Source organism: Monodon monoceros, unplaced genomic scaffold (assembly GCF_005190385.1).
Source record: "Monodon monoceros isolate NGI ecotype Baffin Bay Population unplaced genomic scaffold, NGI_Narwhal_1 Super_Scaffold_19, whole genome shotgun sequence".
In the NCBI taxonomy this organism is placed as follows: domain Eukaryota; kingdom Metazoa; phylum Chordata; class Mammalia; order Artiodactyla; family Monodontidae; genus Monodon; species Monodon monoceros.
The window spans coordinates 5615122-5633040 of NW_021703775.1; the positions used below are offsets into that span (position 1 = coordinate 5615122).

General features: G+C 50.5%; 1 protein-coding gene across 1 annotated transcript in view; it reads right to left on the minus strand.

Moving 5' to 3' along the window:
* NPAS2 (neuronal PAS domain protein 2) overlaps positions 1-17919 on the minus strand; it is a 101920-nt gene that overhangs the window by 18954 nt on the left and 65047 nt on the right. The window contains exons 7-14 of the mRNA XM_029231370.1: positions 14015-14133; positions 13190-13272; positions 12330-12436; positions 9358-9505; positions 7059-7143; positions 3813-3954; positions 3191-3291; positions 432-521 (exon numbers count right to left, since the gene is read on the minus strand). Of these exons, the coding sequence (XP_029087203.1) occupies positions 432-521; positions 3191-3291; positions 3813-3954; positions 7059-7143; positions 9358-9505; positions 12330-12436; positions 13190-13272; positions 14015-14133 (875 nt within the window). The remainder of the gene's footprint in view (positions 1-431; positions 522-3190; positions 3292-3812; positions 3955-7058; positions 7144-9357; positions 9506-12329; positions 12437-13189; positions 13273-14014; positions 14134-17919) is intronic.

Sequence of the window (17919 nt, forward strand, 5' to 3'; positions counted from 1 at the left end):
CCCTGATCCTTATTTTAAAAATGTGGTATTTATAATACTGGACTCAGAGCTTTTAAACCCTTGCAAAGTCTTCCTGTAACATTTGGCTTCCTTCAGACCTTTTCTAAAATATCGTGACCAATTAGGAGTCGTGAAAAATGAGAGGAACACGGAAAAATGGCGGAGAGATGAAGAAAGATCGCTAAAAGGATTGAGAAACAGACGCCAGAGAAGATCAGTGGGAGGACGGATGGAGATGAGGCCGGGGGAGGGGCAGCGTCCACAGCTCCACACGCCCCACCTGCACGTGGGGAGAAACAGTCCCATCTGGGGGGCCTTGGTGTGGTGCCTGTAGGTCAGCACCAGTGCACCCACACCCTCCAGAGGACCCCAGCATCCTGTCTCGGGGAAGTGCCACCCCGGGTTTCCCCTGCCCTGAGTCCCAGACTCACCTGTGTCACGGGGGCAGGTGGGCTTTGCAAGATGGTCTGAGGCAGGAGCTGCTGTGTGATGTCACAGGACGCCGGGGCGGGCAGGGGAGCCTGGGGAAAGGAGAGGGGCCTTGCTGTCAAATGCAGCTTCTGGGCCGCTACAGAAAGGGCCGGGTGCTGTCCCTCAGCCAGCTGGGTTCTCTGGCCTCAAGGAGGCCCTTCTGCCCTAGAGTGGACGGCTTACTTCTGGAAGGCATATGTTCCCCGGGAAAGGGGGGGTCGCAGGTTGCTGCCCTTGCAGGGCACGGAGTCAGCGGTGACACGCGGTTGGTGAAGGGTGGGGGGCACTGGGGGCACTCGGGCCCGATGCCTTCCATCACGGTGTGCTCTGCAGAGCTGCTGCCACCGGCCGGAGCTGGGCATCTCCACCCCACCCTGCCTCGCCTCCTTTTCTAGGCTCCGTTCTTGGCAGATTTGGTCGCTCTTTTCCCAGATCAATACTTTCTTAGCGGTGTCGTCCAGCAGAAAGACAACACCTTGGCCTTCCTGCTCAACACTAATGCAGATGGACAGGGCCCTGCACGGCTCTACCCACTGACCCACCCGGGCAGTGAATGTGGCTGCAGTTTCGCCAGACTCTGCCTGCAATCTGGTGGAGAGAGTCCTGCAAGGTCAGCGGAGTCCCAGCCTCTGTGCCCTGATCGCTCAGGTGGGCAGAGGAGCAGGGGTGGGGTGGGACAACGTGTAGAAACAAGAAATGCAACCGTCAGCTTCACGAGGCTCTTGAGAGCTTTAAAAAGAAAAGTAAAAAGCTTCTTCTGAGGTTATCCCAAAGCTGCCCCAGGCCCTGGGGACTACAAAAAGCAGGAAAGCTGTCCCCAGAACAAGATCAGAAGCAGAGGCAGCAGGAGACCTGTTTTGAGTGAGAATCCCAGGGACTGGCTCTGGTTCCCCCAGCTTTGTTCCCTTGCACAGCTGGGACAGAACTGTCACCAACAGTGGCAGAGAGGGTTGCATGGACAGCCAACATCAGAAGAGCGGCCATCATAGCTCACAAGCTCATCAAAAGGTGGCTGGGGACAAAGAAAGCGGCCTTTGTCATGTTCTGCTTCAAAATGAAACATGTTGCCCAAGCTTTTCAGCAGGGTGGACAGCAAGAAGGAAGGGGACACTTCACTCCCATCTTGAAAGAGGTCAGCGAGGGATGAGTGGGAAGTACTTGGCCACTATGTGGATGTGGCCCCTAAAATCTGGGGACACCTTTCCCATTGAGAGCGAGGTCTATGTCCCTCTCTGTGGGTGAGCTTGGGACTGCTTTGCCCGAGAGGGATGGCAGAGGTGACATTGTGGGACTTTTGCAGTACGCGGGCCTCTCACTGTTGTGGCCTCTCCCGCTGCGGGGCACAGGCTCCAGACGTGCAGGCTCAGCGGCCATGGCTCACGGGCCCAGCCGCTCTGCGGCATGTGGGATCCTCCCGGACCAGGGCACGAACCCGTGTCCCCTGCATCGGCAGGCGGACTCTCAACCACTGTGCCACCAGGGAAGCCCTTGTGGGACTTTTAAGGCAAGGTCACAGAAAGCCACGCACTTCCGCCTGGCTCTCGTGGAAGTCCCTCTCCAGATATTTCCTCTTGGAACCCAGGAGCATGCCGGGAGGATGGCATGGAGAGGTCCAGCAAGTCAATAGAGCATGCTCTGAGCTGGGCCCAGCCATCAGCCGGGGATGCAGACACACCGGGGGTGTGGACCTCCCAGCCCTGATCGGGGAGGCTTCCGACACCAGGTGGCAAAGAGGAGTCACTCCCACTGTGCCTTTTCTGAATTCCTGACCCAGAATCCATGAACATGGAAAATGACTGTTGCTTTCTTTCTTTTTTTTCGTGTTTTTTAAACTTATTTATTTTTGGCTGCGTTGGGTCTTTGTTGCTGCGCGCGGGCTTTCTCTAGTTGCAGTGAGCGGGGGCTAGTCTTCTTTGCGGTGCGCGGGCTTCTCATTGCGGTGGCTTCTCTTGTTGTGGAGCACGGGCTCTAGGCACACAGGCTTCAGTAGTTGCGGCACGCGGGCTCGGTAGTTGTGGCTCATGGGCTCTAGAACGCACGCTCAGTAGTTGTGGCGCACGGGCTTAGTTGCTCCGCGGCATGTGGGATCTTCCCAGACCAGGGCTCGAACCCGTGTCCCCTACACTGGCAGGCGGATTCTTAACCACTGTGCCACCAAGGAAGCCCCATAACTGTTGCTTTATGCCACTGAGTTTGATGTGGTTTGTTCCATGGTGATGGAAATGGGAGTGTGGTAGGTACATCAGTGACTTTGCATCCAGCCAGCGTGCTTTCTAGGAGGCCACACATTCCCTGATGTTCTGGAGAAGCCTCGCATATATGAGGGACACTGCCTGATATATGCAGGGGAACCTTCTTGTTGACATCAAGCTTCTCAGACATTTGCACTGGAGTGAAATGGGATCTAAAATAGGAGGGTCCTAATCACATACCCCCAGAGGCTCTGGGGGTGTAACCCCAAATTTGAAGTTTTGAACTTTATCTTTAAAACTCTTTTGGATTTTGAATTCTATGGATATATATCCATGTTAATTTTGGAATAAAAATGTTTCAAATTTGCTGCCAATTAAACATCTTAACTTCCCACCCCCACTTGCCACCAGCAATCTCTAAGTACAGCTGGTTCTCTGCGAAGATGCAACACACGGTCCTGTGGCCCTGCAGGCCCCTGCGATGCCGTAGCACAGGCTGGGTGAAAAGTTTGGGGTCACTCACGTACCGGCATCGTGGCTGCCTGGCTGAGCCCTAGCACGGGGAGCTCTTGAGCCGATCTTGGCAAAGCCGTGGTGCCGGCCTCTGCCCTCAGCTTGCCTGGAGTAGCTGCAAGAAACACATCACCTTTCAGACTTGCACACACTTAACAGCTTTCTTACCAAAACAGGGGAACAGTGACCACGGTGTGCATGCAACACGGGCCTGGTTGGAATCTGATAAAGGAAGCCCAGCGGAAGTGAGGTGGTTTTGAGAACCACAGAGGCTCTGCCCGCCTCCAGCATCACCTGGGAGCAGGTGGATGACAGCAGAGCATCCACGAGCTTTATGTCCACCACATGGTTCAGCCAGCTGCCTGATCACACACCTCACCGGGTCTTCACGTCGCCTGCTTTATGTCGGCTGTGTGTGCCAGTGGAGGAACCAGAGTGTGGAGCCGGGGTGGGGGTCGGGGGGAAGAGACCCGCTGGATAGAAGGGAAGGCACGGCAACCGAATGGCAACTTCTGCTTCAGACCACGGACTGCCCTGCTTCTCAAGTTCGGGGGTCCCTCATGGGACTCTCTGTATACCCCCCACCACCCCAGCCGAACAGGCGCCCACCCCTTCCCTCCGCGGTGTCACACTCACAGGTGGGTTCGGACACAGCCGTGCGCGAGGATTTGTGGGAACTTCTTGAGGACGCCGATGGTGAGTGGCTGGTGTTAAGGCCCGAGGTGCCCACGTCGAGTGCATTAAAGTGCTGCTGAGCTTCCAGGCTGGAGCCCTTGTGCTGAAACACACACACACACACACACACACACACGCACACACGCACGCACGCACACAGAGTTCCACATTTCAGCATCGAGATCACGGCAATGAATTAGGTGACTTCAGTTGTTCTCTAAATATTTAGGAGCCTTTGAAGGGTATGGAGAGAAATACTGTAGCGGTTTGGAGATAATTCCAAAGACATTCGGGTGGACTATTTATACGAAGATGTAATCTCGCATCTTCGAGAGGCTGGTAGCCTGTAAGCAGTGTTTATTATACTTTCTCGCCTTGTAGCTTGATAGTTTAGATTTTCGTAAGGGATTTGGCATTTTGTTTTTTCCTTAAAATTGCTACCTCACGCCCAGAATCATGGCTTCCCCAGAAGCAGGTGGAAAGGCCGGGTCTAGAAATAAGGTTGTTGGTGGTACTGGATTATTAATACTCCCATGAAACGAACGCCTTTGGACGCTTCTGGACACTATCTCCCCACTGCTCTTCCTCTGCAACCTCAGGGCCCCCGAGTGGAGAAAAGGCAAAGGGCCAGTTGTCTCCAATTCTTGACCCCTGGATCCCAACTGATGCTGGCTGGGCCCCCTGGATGCCTCTGCCTTGAGCACAGAATGGTGAGAAAGCAGCTGTGACTTTGCAACCCTGAGGAACCATCTTTCCATCCTGCATTGGTGTAGGTGTCATAAGCCTAAGAAAACAGGGATTATAATGATTTTTAAGCTAAAGAAGAAACATAATGCTTACTCTCCTGGGCTAGGCTTCTACCTGGTCTCAGAAGGATGATGAGATTCCTGGGCTGCTTGATGTCTCCTGGTCTCAGTTCTTAAATCTCTGTGACTCCACATGGCTGCTCTGTACTTTGAGTCGTGGCTCCAGTGAGGGTGGACACTGCGTGTGCCCGAGTACGGCTGAAATGGTTGCTACGAGACCTACGGGCCTTTGTGCAAAACAGAAGCGCAGGATGTGCTCATTTTGAGGTCCTGTTGCTTGGTCAGTGTCTCCCCCAGATCACACCCCTCAGAGTGGGGTCCCTGGCCCATGGCCGTTGGCGAATTGCATGCTCCTGGTCAGCAGAGAAGTAAGTACAGGAAGTAAGAGTTGGAGCTGAGAAGCTTTAATAGCCGTTTGACATAGCCACACATCCCATCCAAGCAGGGGAATTTGCATTTTTAAAAAGCGTCCATCAGTGACAGGTTTGAAATTAAAAAACCAAATGGTCCATTACCGCTGAGAGTTTGAAAAGCATGGTCCTGGAGCTTTTCCTTTAAAAGGGGCTTCTTTAATCTGGCAGCCTGAGATTGTATGTGTGTGCTTGTACATAAGTGCAGGTTGATGAGAAGTTCCGTTGGGCTCTAATATTCCCAAAGGATCGGAAACCTCAATAATCAATTTCGGCTGGACGATATACACTCGGCCCGATCTTCAGCTGTGGCGTATGGTGTGTCTAACACCTGCCTATTAACAGCTTAGTTCCACCCTTGGACGTGATACACGATGCATTAATGGACAGAGCTGGGTAACACATCCGTAAGCGATGACAGAGGTGTCTCATCCGTGTGCTGGTGATGAATCACCGTACAACACGTCACCACGTAGCCTGCCAGCAGGGGAGGCTCAGCAAAGATGCGACTGCTGTCTGGTCTTTAAAGGGGATTTCTCCCTCTTCCCAACTGAGTTCTCAATGGATCAGAGATGCTTTTGTTGGACCACTGCTGCTGCGTCAGTTTCCGGCCAGAGACTGGATTCTAGGTCACGGGCAGGCTGGAACATGAACCCTGTCTCATCAGATCTACGAGGCCCTTTCCCTCTCACGTTTTGACATATCTGAAATTGGGATGTGTCCTTCAACTAATGATAAGAAATCCTGACTGCAGAGATGGGCAGCATCTTCTCTTTCTCAGTCGAGATAAAATAATGGTAGACCTTACAACTGATGGCTTCTTAGCTTTGATGAAATACAACACTCCCTTTCTTGCTTTCTCTCTTTTTCTCCCAACATTTGTGTTTGCTTGAAGAATGACCTTTGAGAAACAGAGCTCTCGTCTACTTCCAAGTTCCCTTCCAGGTGTCTGACACGCCAGGAGCAGAGACGGGGGCAGCCTGGCCAGAGGGATCCAGAGGGTTCAGGCTGGGTGAGGAAGGAGGTCTGGGCTTTGGGAAGAGAAATGCCTCCCCAACACCTCTCGGAGCTCCCTGATGCAAAGCTGGCTCCAACAAGGCTGTCAGCTCAGAGCCCCAGACACGGAAATGGAAAGTACACCCTACCAGTGAAGCCACGAGGGTGTGCGAGGGGCAGCGTGCTTGTGGGACGCTCTTTTGTAGGCAGAGTATCAGCCTTAGGCTAAGGGGAGGGCAGGGCACACAGACTAATCCCTGCCTCGATGGGACGACGGAGTAACCCCCAACTTTTCACCCGTGGGACACACACAAAGTGGACGTACTACAGGCAGACCTTGTTTATCGCATTCCGCTTTATCCCACTTCGCAGGGAGCGTGATTTTGTACAAATGGAAGGTTTGTGGCAACCCTGCCTTGTCAGGTGGTGCTCAGCACTTTTTCAGCAATGAAGTATTTTGAAATTAAGGTATGTACAATTTTAAAAACCTAATACTATTGCACACTTAATAGGCTACAGTATAGTGTAAACAGATCTTTTATATGCACTGGGAAACCAAAAAAAAATTTGTGTGACTCGCTTTATTGCGACACTCGCTTTATTGCGGTGGTCTGGAACCCACAGTATCTCTGAGGTGTGCCTGCACAGCCATTCTCGTAAGGCTGCAAAGTGCCAAACCCTGCTCTGAGTCCAGAGGCTGTTTCTCGCACAGCTCTGTGAGTTCCCAGCCTCGGTGGCTTTGGGTACATTAGCTACATCCTCTGTGTGCTGCTGTCTCACCTGAAGAAGGACAGTAACAGTGCCCACCTCACAGGAACCTCACAAGGGGCAAATAGGCAAATACCCCAAAATTACATTGAATAGTACTGGGAACATAGCAAGAGCTCAATAAATACGACCCGCCATTTTTAGTGTGACCGTTTGTATGATCACAACTCACGGAAGATTCTACTTAGCCACACTTTGCCTTTACCCTCTGCTGGGCATCAGAATACCTTCAGTGCCGAAGGGTGGACGGTCTCCAGAAGTGGGTCCTCCAGGGCCAGCTCTTGCCTTCTTTCCACCCGGACCTCCGCGTAACTGCTCAGGAAATCAAGAGACCACAGCTGCAGGGGGTACATTCCAGGACGACACCAGCGAAGAGGGCTAGTGTGACAGGTCCAGGTTCCCTGTGTGATACCCCTCCCAGAACAGCCACCGGCAAGGAGGTTAGCCCTGTTACTCGTTTGAGTTTCTTTCTGGGCCTTAATTCCACTGCAGTCACTTCCACTGGGACATTCAGAATTATCTCCCTTTCCAGGATGTTTTTATTTCCTTCTCCTTTACTGATCTCTACCCTTACCCCGAAACCCCCAGACATAATTGCCTTTAGAAACCTACTTTCCTCTACAGAATGAGCCTCAGCCTTCAAATAATTAGAAGACTTTCTTAAGACCTACTCAGTTTGGACTATACATAGGAGGAAGTGACACATAAGTTTTTTTTTAGTAATTACAGACTACGAAACTGCCGGAAGCTTTCTTTCGACCAAACCTAGAACTAACCAGACCCAGACTGTCGACTAGTCTGTGGACCCACTTTTTGAATAGCGTGGGTAAATCAGTTCAACGTGGTGATGGCTGAGTGACTCAGCTGTGGCTTCTGCCTCGTGTGTGGAGACGCAGGCTGGGCGAGGGGTCTTGGGCCTATAGAATGCTTGTGACCTCGTTTACTCAATAGGTCACTCCCTACCTTCTCTGAAAATCTGGGATCTGGGAGGTAGAAGATGCAGAGGAAGAACAGGGTCCAGGTCAGATCTGAGGAGGAAGGAGCTGATGACGTCCACCTCCCCTGGGGGCACAGGGATCCTCTGGCAAAGGCCCAGGCGGAGAGGGGGGAATGGCCGTGGAATCAGAAACCACTGGCTGCTGATGTGCCCAGGGCAGGCTGGGAGGCCAGGGGCAGGTCCCTGAGAGCGGGTGCGCGATGCGATGATCATGGCCACTGGCCGAGAAATACCTGTGTTTCTTATCTCTCCTCCTTCCCCACTTACTAAAGACGAGGGATTTACTTGTGTTTGTTTGTGTGTGTGTGTGTGTGTGTGTGTGTGTGTGTATGGGGTCTATCCATCATCTATCTACCTACCTATATCTATCCATCCATCTATTATCTATCTATTATCTATCTATCCATGTATCTATTATCTACCTATCTACCCATCTATCTATCCATCCATCATCTATTATCTATCTATTCATGTATCTATTATCTATCTACCTGTCTATCCATTATCTATCCATCTATCCATCCATCCATCATCTATTATCTATCCATCCATCATTATCTATCCATCTATTATCTATGTATCTATCCATCCATCATCTATCTATCCATATATTATCTATCTAGCCATCCATTATCTATTTATCTATTATCTATCCATCCATCTCTCCACCTACCTACCTGCCGATTATCTGCTATCAGTAATCCACCTCTTACGTACATGTATATAATGCAGTAGGTATGTACATGTACCTCTCCACCTATCATGTTATCTATCATCTATCTGTTATGTACATATACAAAATGCAGCCCTTCTTTCTTTGCTCTCCTCCAATGCTCTCCTCTAGACCAGTGTAAAACGGATTTATGTTCTTAAAATTTTTATAGTTGGGAAACCCCCAAATAGCACCTCTCCTTTACCTTTGGGAGGGACTGTGACCCGCACGGCAACGTCCAGGGAACACCGGTGTGCGGCCTCCCTTGGAAGCCCCGCCCACCCACGCTGGGCTGGGGGCGCCCCCGAGGCCACGGGACCGCCAGGAACGCTCTCCCACCGGCAGCCTGGCTCTTGTACCAACCCTGCCTCGGTTGCCAGCAGGGGGTTTTTTAAGTGTTCAAAAAGGGGACTATGTCTCTGAGTTATTTAGACGCAAAATTTTAATCTTCTTCTCCAAACAGCAACAAGGGAAGGCTGGGGGCCGGATGGAGATGAGGGGAAAATATGTAAGTAGGTCACTGAAGCAGTAACTTACTAAGGAACATCCTGGCCGCCTGGAAGAGCTCAATGAGGCTTTCAGAGGGGCCTGACGGGACGCTGGGAGGAGCCTCAGCCCTGGGAGCACAGGGCTGGGTGTGGAGCCAGAAGGGATCTGAGCTCTGCGGATTATCCTGTTCACTGCAGAGCACGGCCCAGGCCCCGCTGAAGAATTCAAGCCCGGGGCTCGCTCCTCAGAAACAGGGTCCACTGAGAATGATGGGGCTCTGACGGAGCTGCCGCGGGCCTGGCCCACCCTCCCAGCCCCCTGCCCGCACCTGACCACTGAGTGCGTGCACACGATGAACTCGGGCTTGGAGTTCCACTGGTGGTAGGTGATGTAGTAGTGAGTCTGTAGCCAAATCCACTGCTGCCCTTTCGTCAGAAACCGGTAGCAACACGACTTCCCTTTGCCGAACTGCATCACTGTGAACAGAAGGTGGAGTCTGCATATCACCAACGTTAAGACGATAATGGTCCTTTTGCCCCAAAGTTACTGTTAAAAACACCAGCTTTCAAAAAGACAGCGCCACACATTGGTCACTTCCCCAGTTGTGATGGATTTTAAGTCATTATCGAGGTCACGGTAAATGGTAACGAATATTCTGAAACGACGGAGGAATGATTCGTCTGCTTTCCCAAATGCTCAAAGGCTTAAGAGAGCCTTAAATCAGGGCAGATTCTCCAACTGGAATTTAATTAAAGAGAGGCCCTGGCTTTCCTGGGGCTCATCCTCCTGCTGCAGGTGGAGCCGTCTTTGGAGCTGCGGGAGCCCAGCATGGGAAAGACAATCCAGACGCTGGGAGAACTAGACTGAAAATAGACATGCCAGCCAGCAGCCTCTGGACAGATCCTGCGGCTGCCAGTCTGCTGTGCATCCTCCTTCTACGCGGCTCTAAATAGAGAATCGGCCACAGGTGCCTTCCACCGCGGCTCCACCGTGCAGGGCTGCGTGGAGCCCCTACGGTTAAGTCTCTTCTGGCTTCCCTGGGGGCGCCCGGCACACACGGATACTGCTGGTTTAAGCCTGGGCAGGGCAGAAAGCTGGGCCACGGGTTCCAGGAAGAGGAGCAGTTGGGCTTTATTTTTATTTATTTATTTGGTCGCACCAGGTCTTAGTTGCGGCAGGCAGGCTCCTTAGTTGCGGCATGGGAACTCTTAGTTGCGGCACGCACGTGGGATCTAGTTCCCTGATCAGTGATCGAACCCGGGTCCCCTGCATTGGGAGCGTGGAGTCTTCTCCACTGCACCACCAGGGAAGTCCCAGCAGTTGGGTATTTTTTTTTTTTAACATCTTTATTGGGGTATAATCGCTTTACAATGGTGTGTTAGTTTCTGCTTTATAACAAAGCGAATCAGTTATACATACACATATGTTCCCATATCTCTTCCCTCTTGCGTCTCCCTCCCTCCCACCCTCCCTATCCCACCCCTCTAGGTGGTCGCAAAGCACTGAGCTGATCTCCCCGTGCTATGCGGAGCCGATGGGTTTTATTGCCTCAGTGCCTGGAATTTAGCTACTATTTATGCAAACGGTCAAGAGAAAACCTAACTAGGAGACTCAAGTGAAAAGGAGACACTGAATCTACCAATAAAATAATACTTGTAATAAATTCTTTGAGCCTGAGACATGATTAAATGAAGATTGTACCAACACATTGCTGAGGGGACAGCTGGAGACTCAGGTAGACAACTAAGTTACTCACAGGAAGATCCAGCTGGATTATTAAACTCAAGATGCCTTCAGCCTCTCCTCAACACAAAAGGAGGGACTTTTTCGACTACCTAAAATACACCCCAGAGTACTCAGAAAACATTTTCCTGATACTTTACAGGAATCACACTGTTTACTGTCTTCCAGGGTGTCTAGAAAAACCTCTTCAATGGATAGTTTGTCCTCATCAGAAACCTTTGTTCTGTTTCCCTAGGAGACTAATATCTTGAGGTCATTTTAAAAGGCCTGATCATCATAATTGTTGATCAAATGTTCTAAAGCTTGAAAAAAAAGGAGGGAACTTCAAAAGGCGGGGCGGGTAAGGGTAGAGGCCCAACAAACTGAGAGCGTCTTGCCCAGTCCTTCAGACGCTAAAGGTAGTTCTACACCCAGGGTGGCCTTTCTCCCTTGCAAGAGTCAGAAGCGGCCAACGGCTTGAAGTAGCCGTGCTTCTCACATTTCACGGGCCCCCGGAGCGCTAGGGGATCCTGTTAAAATGGATGCTCTGATTCCATAGGCCTGGCGGCGGGGAACCTGAGGATCTATACGTCTAACAAACTCCTTCTGACACCCGCGCTCTGCTCGAGGACCACCTTTGAGAAGCAAGGGGTTAACGTGTTAAAGGTGAGGCTTATTAACACCTAAGAGCGGTTCCTGATGGAATTCACGCCTGTTCTCGTGTCAACGAGATTACAGTGGGTCGGACAGATGGGCATCTGGCAAAATGCAGTGCTGGTGGTCAAGCCGTGTAGCAGGAACCGTAGGTCGGTATTACTACAAATGTTCCTACTCAAAGGTAGAACCTGGCACCAAAAATACGGCTTTAAATGGTGAATTCTCGACCCCTCTTGCTAAGTGAGAACCCAGATGTGCTTGTGGTTTCCCCTCCGTCACACCATGAGCCTCGCCCCCCATCCCTTCGCCAGTGTGTTCCCCTGGTCTGTGGCAGAGCGCCTTCCCTGATCCCGTCCCCCAGCGGGGTGAGGGACCCTCCCCTGAGCCCCTCGATACCCTGTGCACAGCCCCTTCCAGACACCAACATCCCGTCAAGTCACTGTGCTTTTCCATCAAACCTTCCTCCTGCAGGGCAGCAAGGGGATTCTGGTCATCCTTCTGCTGTGGGCCTCGCTCAGTATCTGACCTGTTGCTTGTGACCCACACACCTCTGCTGACTAAAGAAGAGTTAAGTGAATTCGGTATTTTGTCTTTGAAACGTTACTGCGTAACTCAGAAAAAAACACGGAGCAGCATCACCTTAGTTTCTTAAGATCAAAGAGCCTGCATATGTCAGGGGTGCTGGGAAGGGGCTGGAGGTGGAAGCAGACAGACCAAAGTCAATTCCGGGTGAACGCAAAACACAGGGGAATCCAGATAGGGACCTCCACCTCCTCCTAGATCATCTCAAAGAAGACCAAGCCCTCCACCTCAGAAGAAACCAAGTACTAAGTTGACTTCCAAAGCCTAAGAGTCCTGCTGTCAGGGCTCCGGGGAGAGAGCGGGGGGGCCCTTTGGCCGGGGCTGGTGTGAGGTACTCACGGTGCTGGTGGCACCTGGCCAGGAGTTCCAGATCGTCCACGTGGTAGTAGTCATAGCCCGAGGTTCCCAGAACTTCAAAAGGCAGGTATCCTATGATGGGAGGAGCTCTGCCGAGCACAGTGGGGGGTCATTCATCAGAGAGGAAGTACCGCAGGGCTTGCCCTGGTGGCCGACGAGGGGGCGGTTTGCATGTGTCATGATCAACCTGGGGGCCTCATTTCCCGAGAATAAGAGCAGGAAAATAATTTTGCAATGGTCAAAACCGGAGAGGCTGTGTTTTCCAAAGTGCTCAAAATTTTTTTGGCATTTAGATACTCAGTTCCCTTGGCCTGACCTGGCCCCGATAATCATAAATGTGGTCACTACTGAATAATTAAAAACAGCTATAGATTGGGTCAGCCCAACCTCAAAGTGTAATAGAAAATCAAAGGGTGGGGAGGGGAGATTTCTTGTCCTTAAACTGTGAAAAATGTCACGAAAGGAAGTAAGAAGATTGGGTTAAAGGGACAGAAGGGTGGTGAAAGAAATAAGATGAGAGTTTCCTTCACATCTGGTCCTGCCTGATGGGAGCTGGAGAGGGTCCCGAGTCGGGTGGCGGGTGAGGGTATCCCGAAGATGTCCCAGGCTGTGGTGCCCTGGCTCTCCTGAGATGCTCTGACCCAAACCCAGGACATATCCTCAGAGGGGGCAAATGCAGTGGAGGGAAACCTCCTGCCCCCAGCTGGGAAGCACTTTCCCCACTGCCAGAGAGCCCTTCTTGCAGAGACCAGGCCTGACTTTCCTCCCCCAAGGAGAGCCTGGCTCATGGAAACAAGCACTCGCAAAGCACCCAACCCAAATATGTTTTTCTTTTCACAAACCTGTGATCCAGAAATAAAAATTTCCATTCCAAGCTATGTCTTGAAGTGAATTCCTCTAAAGGTTTGTCAACGATGCACATTTCCTGTATTAAGAGGGAGAAAGCTATTACTCGGGGTGCCAGATGCTCCCCCCGGTTAGTTCAAGAATGCGCGGTCGGCAACAGAAGTTAAAATCGTTTAGAGCAAGTCTCCAAGTTGTCTTGGACTGCAACTCCGCATCTGTAGCTAATTTTGGTATTAGATGATGCTAAATTTATTTCACAAGCTGGGGAAAAATACCTAAGATCCAAAATGTCACACCACTCCCTTCCTATTATCTAGACGTGTGGTAAACATGTGGAAAATGGCTTTTCATCTGAATTTGAATGACTGATTTAACTCAACATTCATGCAACGTTGAATCTGCAATGCTGAATTCATGCAATTCATGTTGAGTTCATGACGTTAAATTCTGATGCGAAAGCAATCACAGATAAGAGACCACAGGCCAGCCCTCAATTTGACTCAGTTTTTACCTCCGCCTGCCCTGAGTGGTGTCAACATGGACGTGAAGGGTAGGGAGGCTTACAGAGTTCTAGAAGAGCATCTCTACAGGATGACCAGCAATTCATGCTGCCTTCCGACAAAATGGCTCGCAGGCCACCAAAGTTCGGGGAAAGAGCTTGCGGGGCTGTCACCATACAGAAATCAGACATTTAACGTTCTCAGAGTAGGTGACGAGCTCATCGAAATCTTATTCTTTCCCAGAAAGACAATGAATTACCCATCACTCAGTGTGACTCAGTGGTACTCGCTCCGCATGATAAATTCTCTCCGGGTACTTGCCTTTAAGAATTGCGGTGTTGCCAGGCGAACGGTGGCAATGAAGCAGACCTCCTTTCCCAGGGGCATTCGGCAGGGCCTCGAAAGGGCGCTGTCAAAGCCATTACAGGAGGGGCTGGGCGCTGGGCAGAGGGGAAGAGACACAGGTCAGCCCCGGCTGGTGCAGAGCCAAGCCCCACTGGGCACTGAGAGGCCTCAGGTCCATCAACTACCTCATTTTCACGGCAACTCGGGGACCTAGGTGCTATTCTCATCCCCACTGCACAGGAAACCGAGGCTCAGGCTCGGAAGCAACTCGCACAAGGCCAAACAGAGCTGGAATTCGAGTGAGTAACACAGTGCTCTGCCCCCCCCCCAACCCCCGCCACAGTCCTGCAGCCACGGCGGTTACCGTGCCGGGAAAAATTCTCTGCCAACTGAGCAGCCGGCCCCATGCTGCAGCAGGCCCTGGGTGCGCACATCAGCCAGTGTCCTAAAGGATGAGCTGCGTCGTCAGGCGGTGTTTCTGATACTGATGGGCTCAGGGGAAGTAGCAGGTCTTGACACACGGTGACCCCACCTCTGCCCCTGGCCCTGGAGCGGCCCACTTGGGATTCAAGGGCTTCTGTCCTGAAACCCCCCATCTACCCACCCCCAGGAGCCCATGCAGATGCAGCGGCCTGACCGAGGAGATGGACTCAGGGTGGCCCCAACAGGTATGCAGTGTCCACAAGAAAACTCACTGCACAGGTGACAAAACCTGCTCACTGTGTCTTACGTATTCTTACAAGTCCGGGAAGGTGTGACTTCCCTTATTCTACAAATGAGGATACTGAGAGGTCCAGGAAGCTTGTGCATATTAACTGAGGTGACTCAGAGTGGAAATGATGCAGCCGGGCCTCCACCCAGGTCTTGGGACTCCCAAGAGGGGGCTCTTCTGGGCTCCTGCCTACCATGATGCTGAGACCAGGCCCCCAGAGACCCGGCGGAGGTACCACTTGGCATTAGCAGCAGTTTCCCTGGGAGCCGAATACCTGTCTTCACGGTGCCTGTGAAAAACTGCTTTACCTTCCAGGCCACAGAAAAATTCTGCTATTTTAGGTGGAGTTTGCTAGGCGGGAAAAAGAGCTCTGTTCAATATGAGAAAACTCACTGAATTCTCTCCAGATTCCCCGGAACCTTCTACATGATTGCCCCCATCCCAGGTCAGCTAATTCAGAAACTCGGGGTGAAGCCCAGGTATCCGCACTTTTCAAAGCCCCCCAGATTTACTAACGTGCCGCCAGGGTTGAGGATAATTATTCGAGATAAACTATACCACCTCTTTCTTTTTAAAATGTATTTGATTATATCTTGTACATTTCTGAACTTGTAGATTAAGACAGAGTTATGTTTTCCAATCTGAGAACATAGAAAGCGTCAGAAAACTAACTGCGTTCTAAGATGAAATCTGCGCGACTCTCTTTGGATTTTGGCTTTCTGGGAATCCTTTGTTTTCTATGTTTACAGGTTTCTAAGTGATTCATTCTATAATGGGTCTTCTATCTATAGTGGTCTTCTACCCACTAACATGAATAAATTCCTTTTACCAAACATAGTCTCTGAATGCATTCACATAAATACTAATAAAGGTTTCCAAACATGAATATAAAGTGGGTAAAATAAAAAATCGTGGGCCCGAGAGAGTTTACATCTGTCAGTTGTTGGCCTCAACAGATTAATTTGTAGGGTGAGCCAAGGAAGTCATCAAGAGAAAGGAAAATAAGTCCACATAAGGGAAGGGCCTGCGATGTGAACATCTGCATAATAAAAAAGACATTTAAAATTCCCCAGATGTGAAATATCCTCTCTGCTTGAATCTATCATACATCTCCCGCCAGAAAACAACCTAATAAAACTCTCTTTCAGGATAGCAAGACCTTCCAAATGAACATCTGAGGACTTCCCAGGCATTTAAGAGAAAGTCTCTTTAATCTGTCTCTAAACCATGAGCTGGTTTGATCCTTTCGGCTGCTAAATTCACGTGCTGTCAGTAAGCGCCTTCCTCAGTGATTTACAGCGAGGGGGACAAGGTTGGGAACACCAGCCGCCGCCCACTTCTTCAAGGGGCAGAGCCTCAGATCATGGAAATTAAGTGGGTGTTTTGCAGACCTTGCCATTGGCCTGGGTGTCTCCCAAGGTGGTCTTACCAGAGTCCTTTTATAACTTCGAAGGCTTTAGAGATGGAAATCTCCCAGGAGGGAAATTTCAAGATTGCTTGGAGTCTGCACTTGATAAGCCAGATCTTTTACAGAGGGGCCTGGAACTGAGCAAATTCCTTCTAAACAAGCTTCTCCCTCCACAAAACCTGAAGCAGATGAAGGCCTGATCAAAGGCGAATGTGAATCAAAGGTGAAAGTTGTAACAGAGGGCAAGGGGAAAACCTTGGGGGAAAACCAGGGGGAGGAGGACACTTTCAACCTTTGGCCAGTTGCATCTGAAATGACTTGTACTCTCTCAGCAGAAGCCTTCTCACAAATTCTAGAGTCGACGAGAGCAGGCTGTGCCCTGGGACCTCCTGGTAATAGGGAATACTTAGTGTAACTTCTCTGGCACTCCTTATCCCGAGGTGGTTTAAAAACATTAATTAAGGATTTAATTAGTTGTTTCGATTTAAGTCATAGAAAAAAATAGATCTAATTACAACTGGCCTCCCTAGCCTCTCAGAAGGATTAACCGCTCATTGCAGCACAGCCCCATCTTATCAGATCTCTGACTGCTTCCAGACCTTTCCTTCCCCCCCGCCACCCAACAGGCATGCGTGTGCACACGTGCGTGTGCGCACTCACAACCAACAAAAGTGATGAATGCTTGCTATTGATACACTTCCCATCCCCACCCCCCAGTTACTCAAAAGTGATCTGAGCACAATCTAGTGAATCATTACAGCGCGGCCTCACTGTTTTGTTTGAGGTGTATTATTCATAACAATATTTTCCAACATTTATATCTTGTGTAATTATAAAACCCAATATACTATCAAAGATAAGTAATTTTGTGGTTATTTGCCGTGTAAAAGGATCCAGTATGTGTTTGCATCCCATTAATACAAATAATGAAAAACTGTTTTAATCTGTAATAAACTGATTTATCGTGCAGGGACTGCAAGACACTAGAGATATATTTAATTGTTACCTCTGCCCTCCTCAAACACATACGAGGACACAATCCCCAGAATAAGTATTTTACTTTGCGTCAGATGTAAAGGAGACTCTGGGTGCCATAATTAGATTATTTCGAGGCAGACAGAGAGCCGTTATTCCCAACTGATTTAGTATGTTCTGGAATGGAGAAAATGTTCACCAAACTATACTTTTTAGTGATTTACATGTTCTGTGTAGAGCGAATACATAGCTTTTATAGTATCCAAAAGAAGAAGTGACCTTGTCTTTCCCAAAGCTAAAGAACTAGCCTTCCCCACGCGGGAACAGGGGCGAGGTGTCTGTCTCCAGCTCTGCGTGGGCGTCTTAGCCACAGCAGGCGTCCAACATGTGTTTATTGAATGATGCTCTCACGAGATGACCTTCCATCTCACGGGTTAAAGCCTAGTTCGGGAAGAGACCTTCTGATCCTGGCCAGCAACCAACAGGCAGACCTTAAGACCCCAAGGTGGCTTCCCTCCCACAGCCCAGCCTGGTACTGCCGGTGGCTGGCGCGCAGTGGGAAGGTGGCCCACGGACACGGTTCTGGTTCCAGAGGCTCAGGCTGACTCACTGCCCCCTGATGCATTAACACCGGTCAGAAGGACGCCTGGGTGAGATGGGATGTGAACCAGCTGCAAAGCACTCCGTGGAAGACAGTCAAGCGCCCGTCGTGGGCCTCGTGCTTGGAGAGATGCAGGATGTTAAAAGGGTCTACGGGGTTATGGATTCCCTTCTTTACTCCCAGAT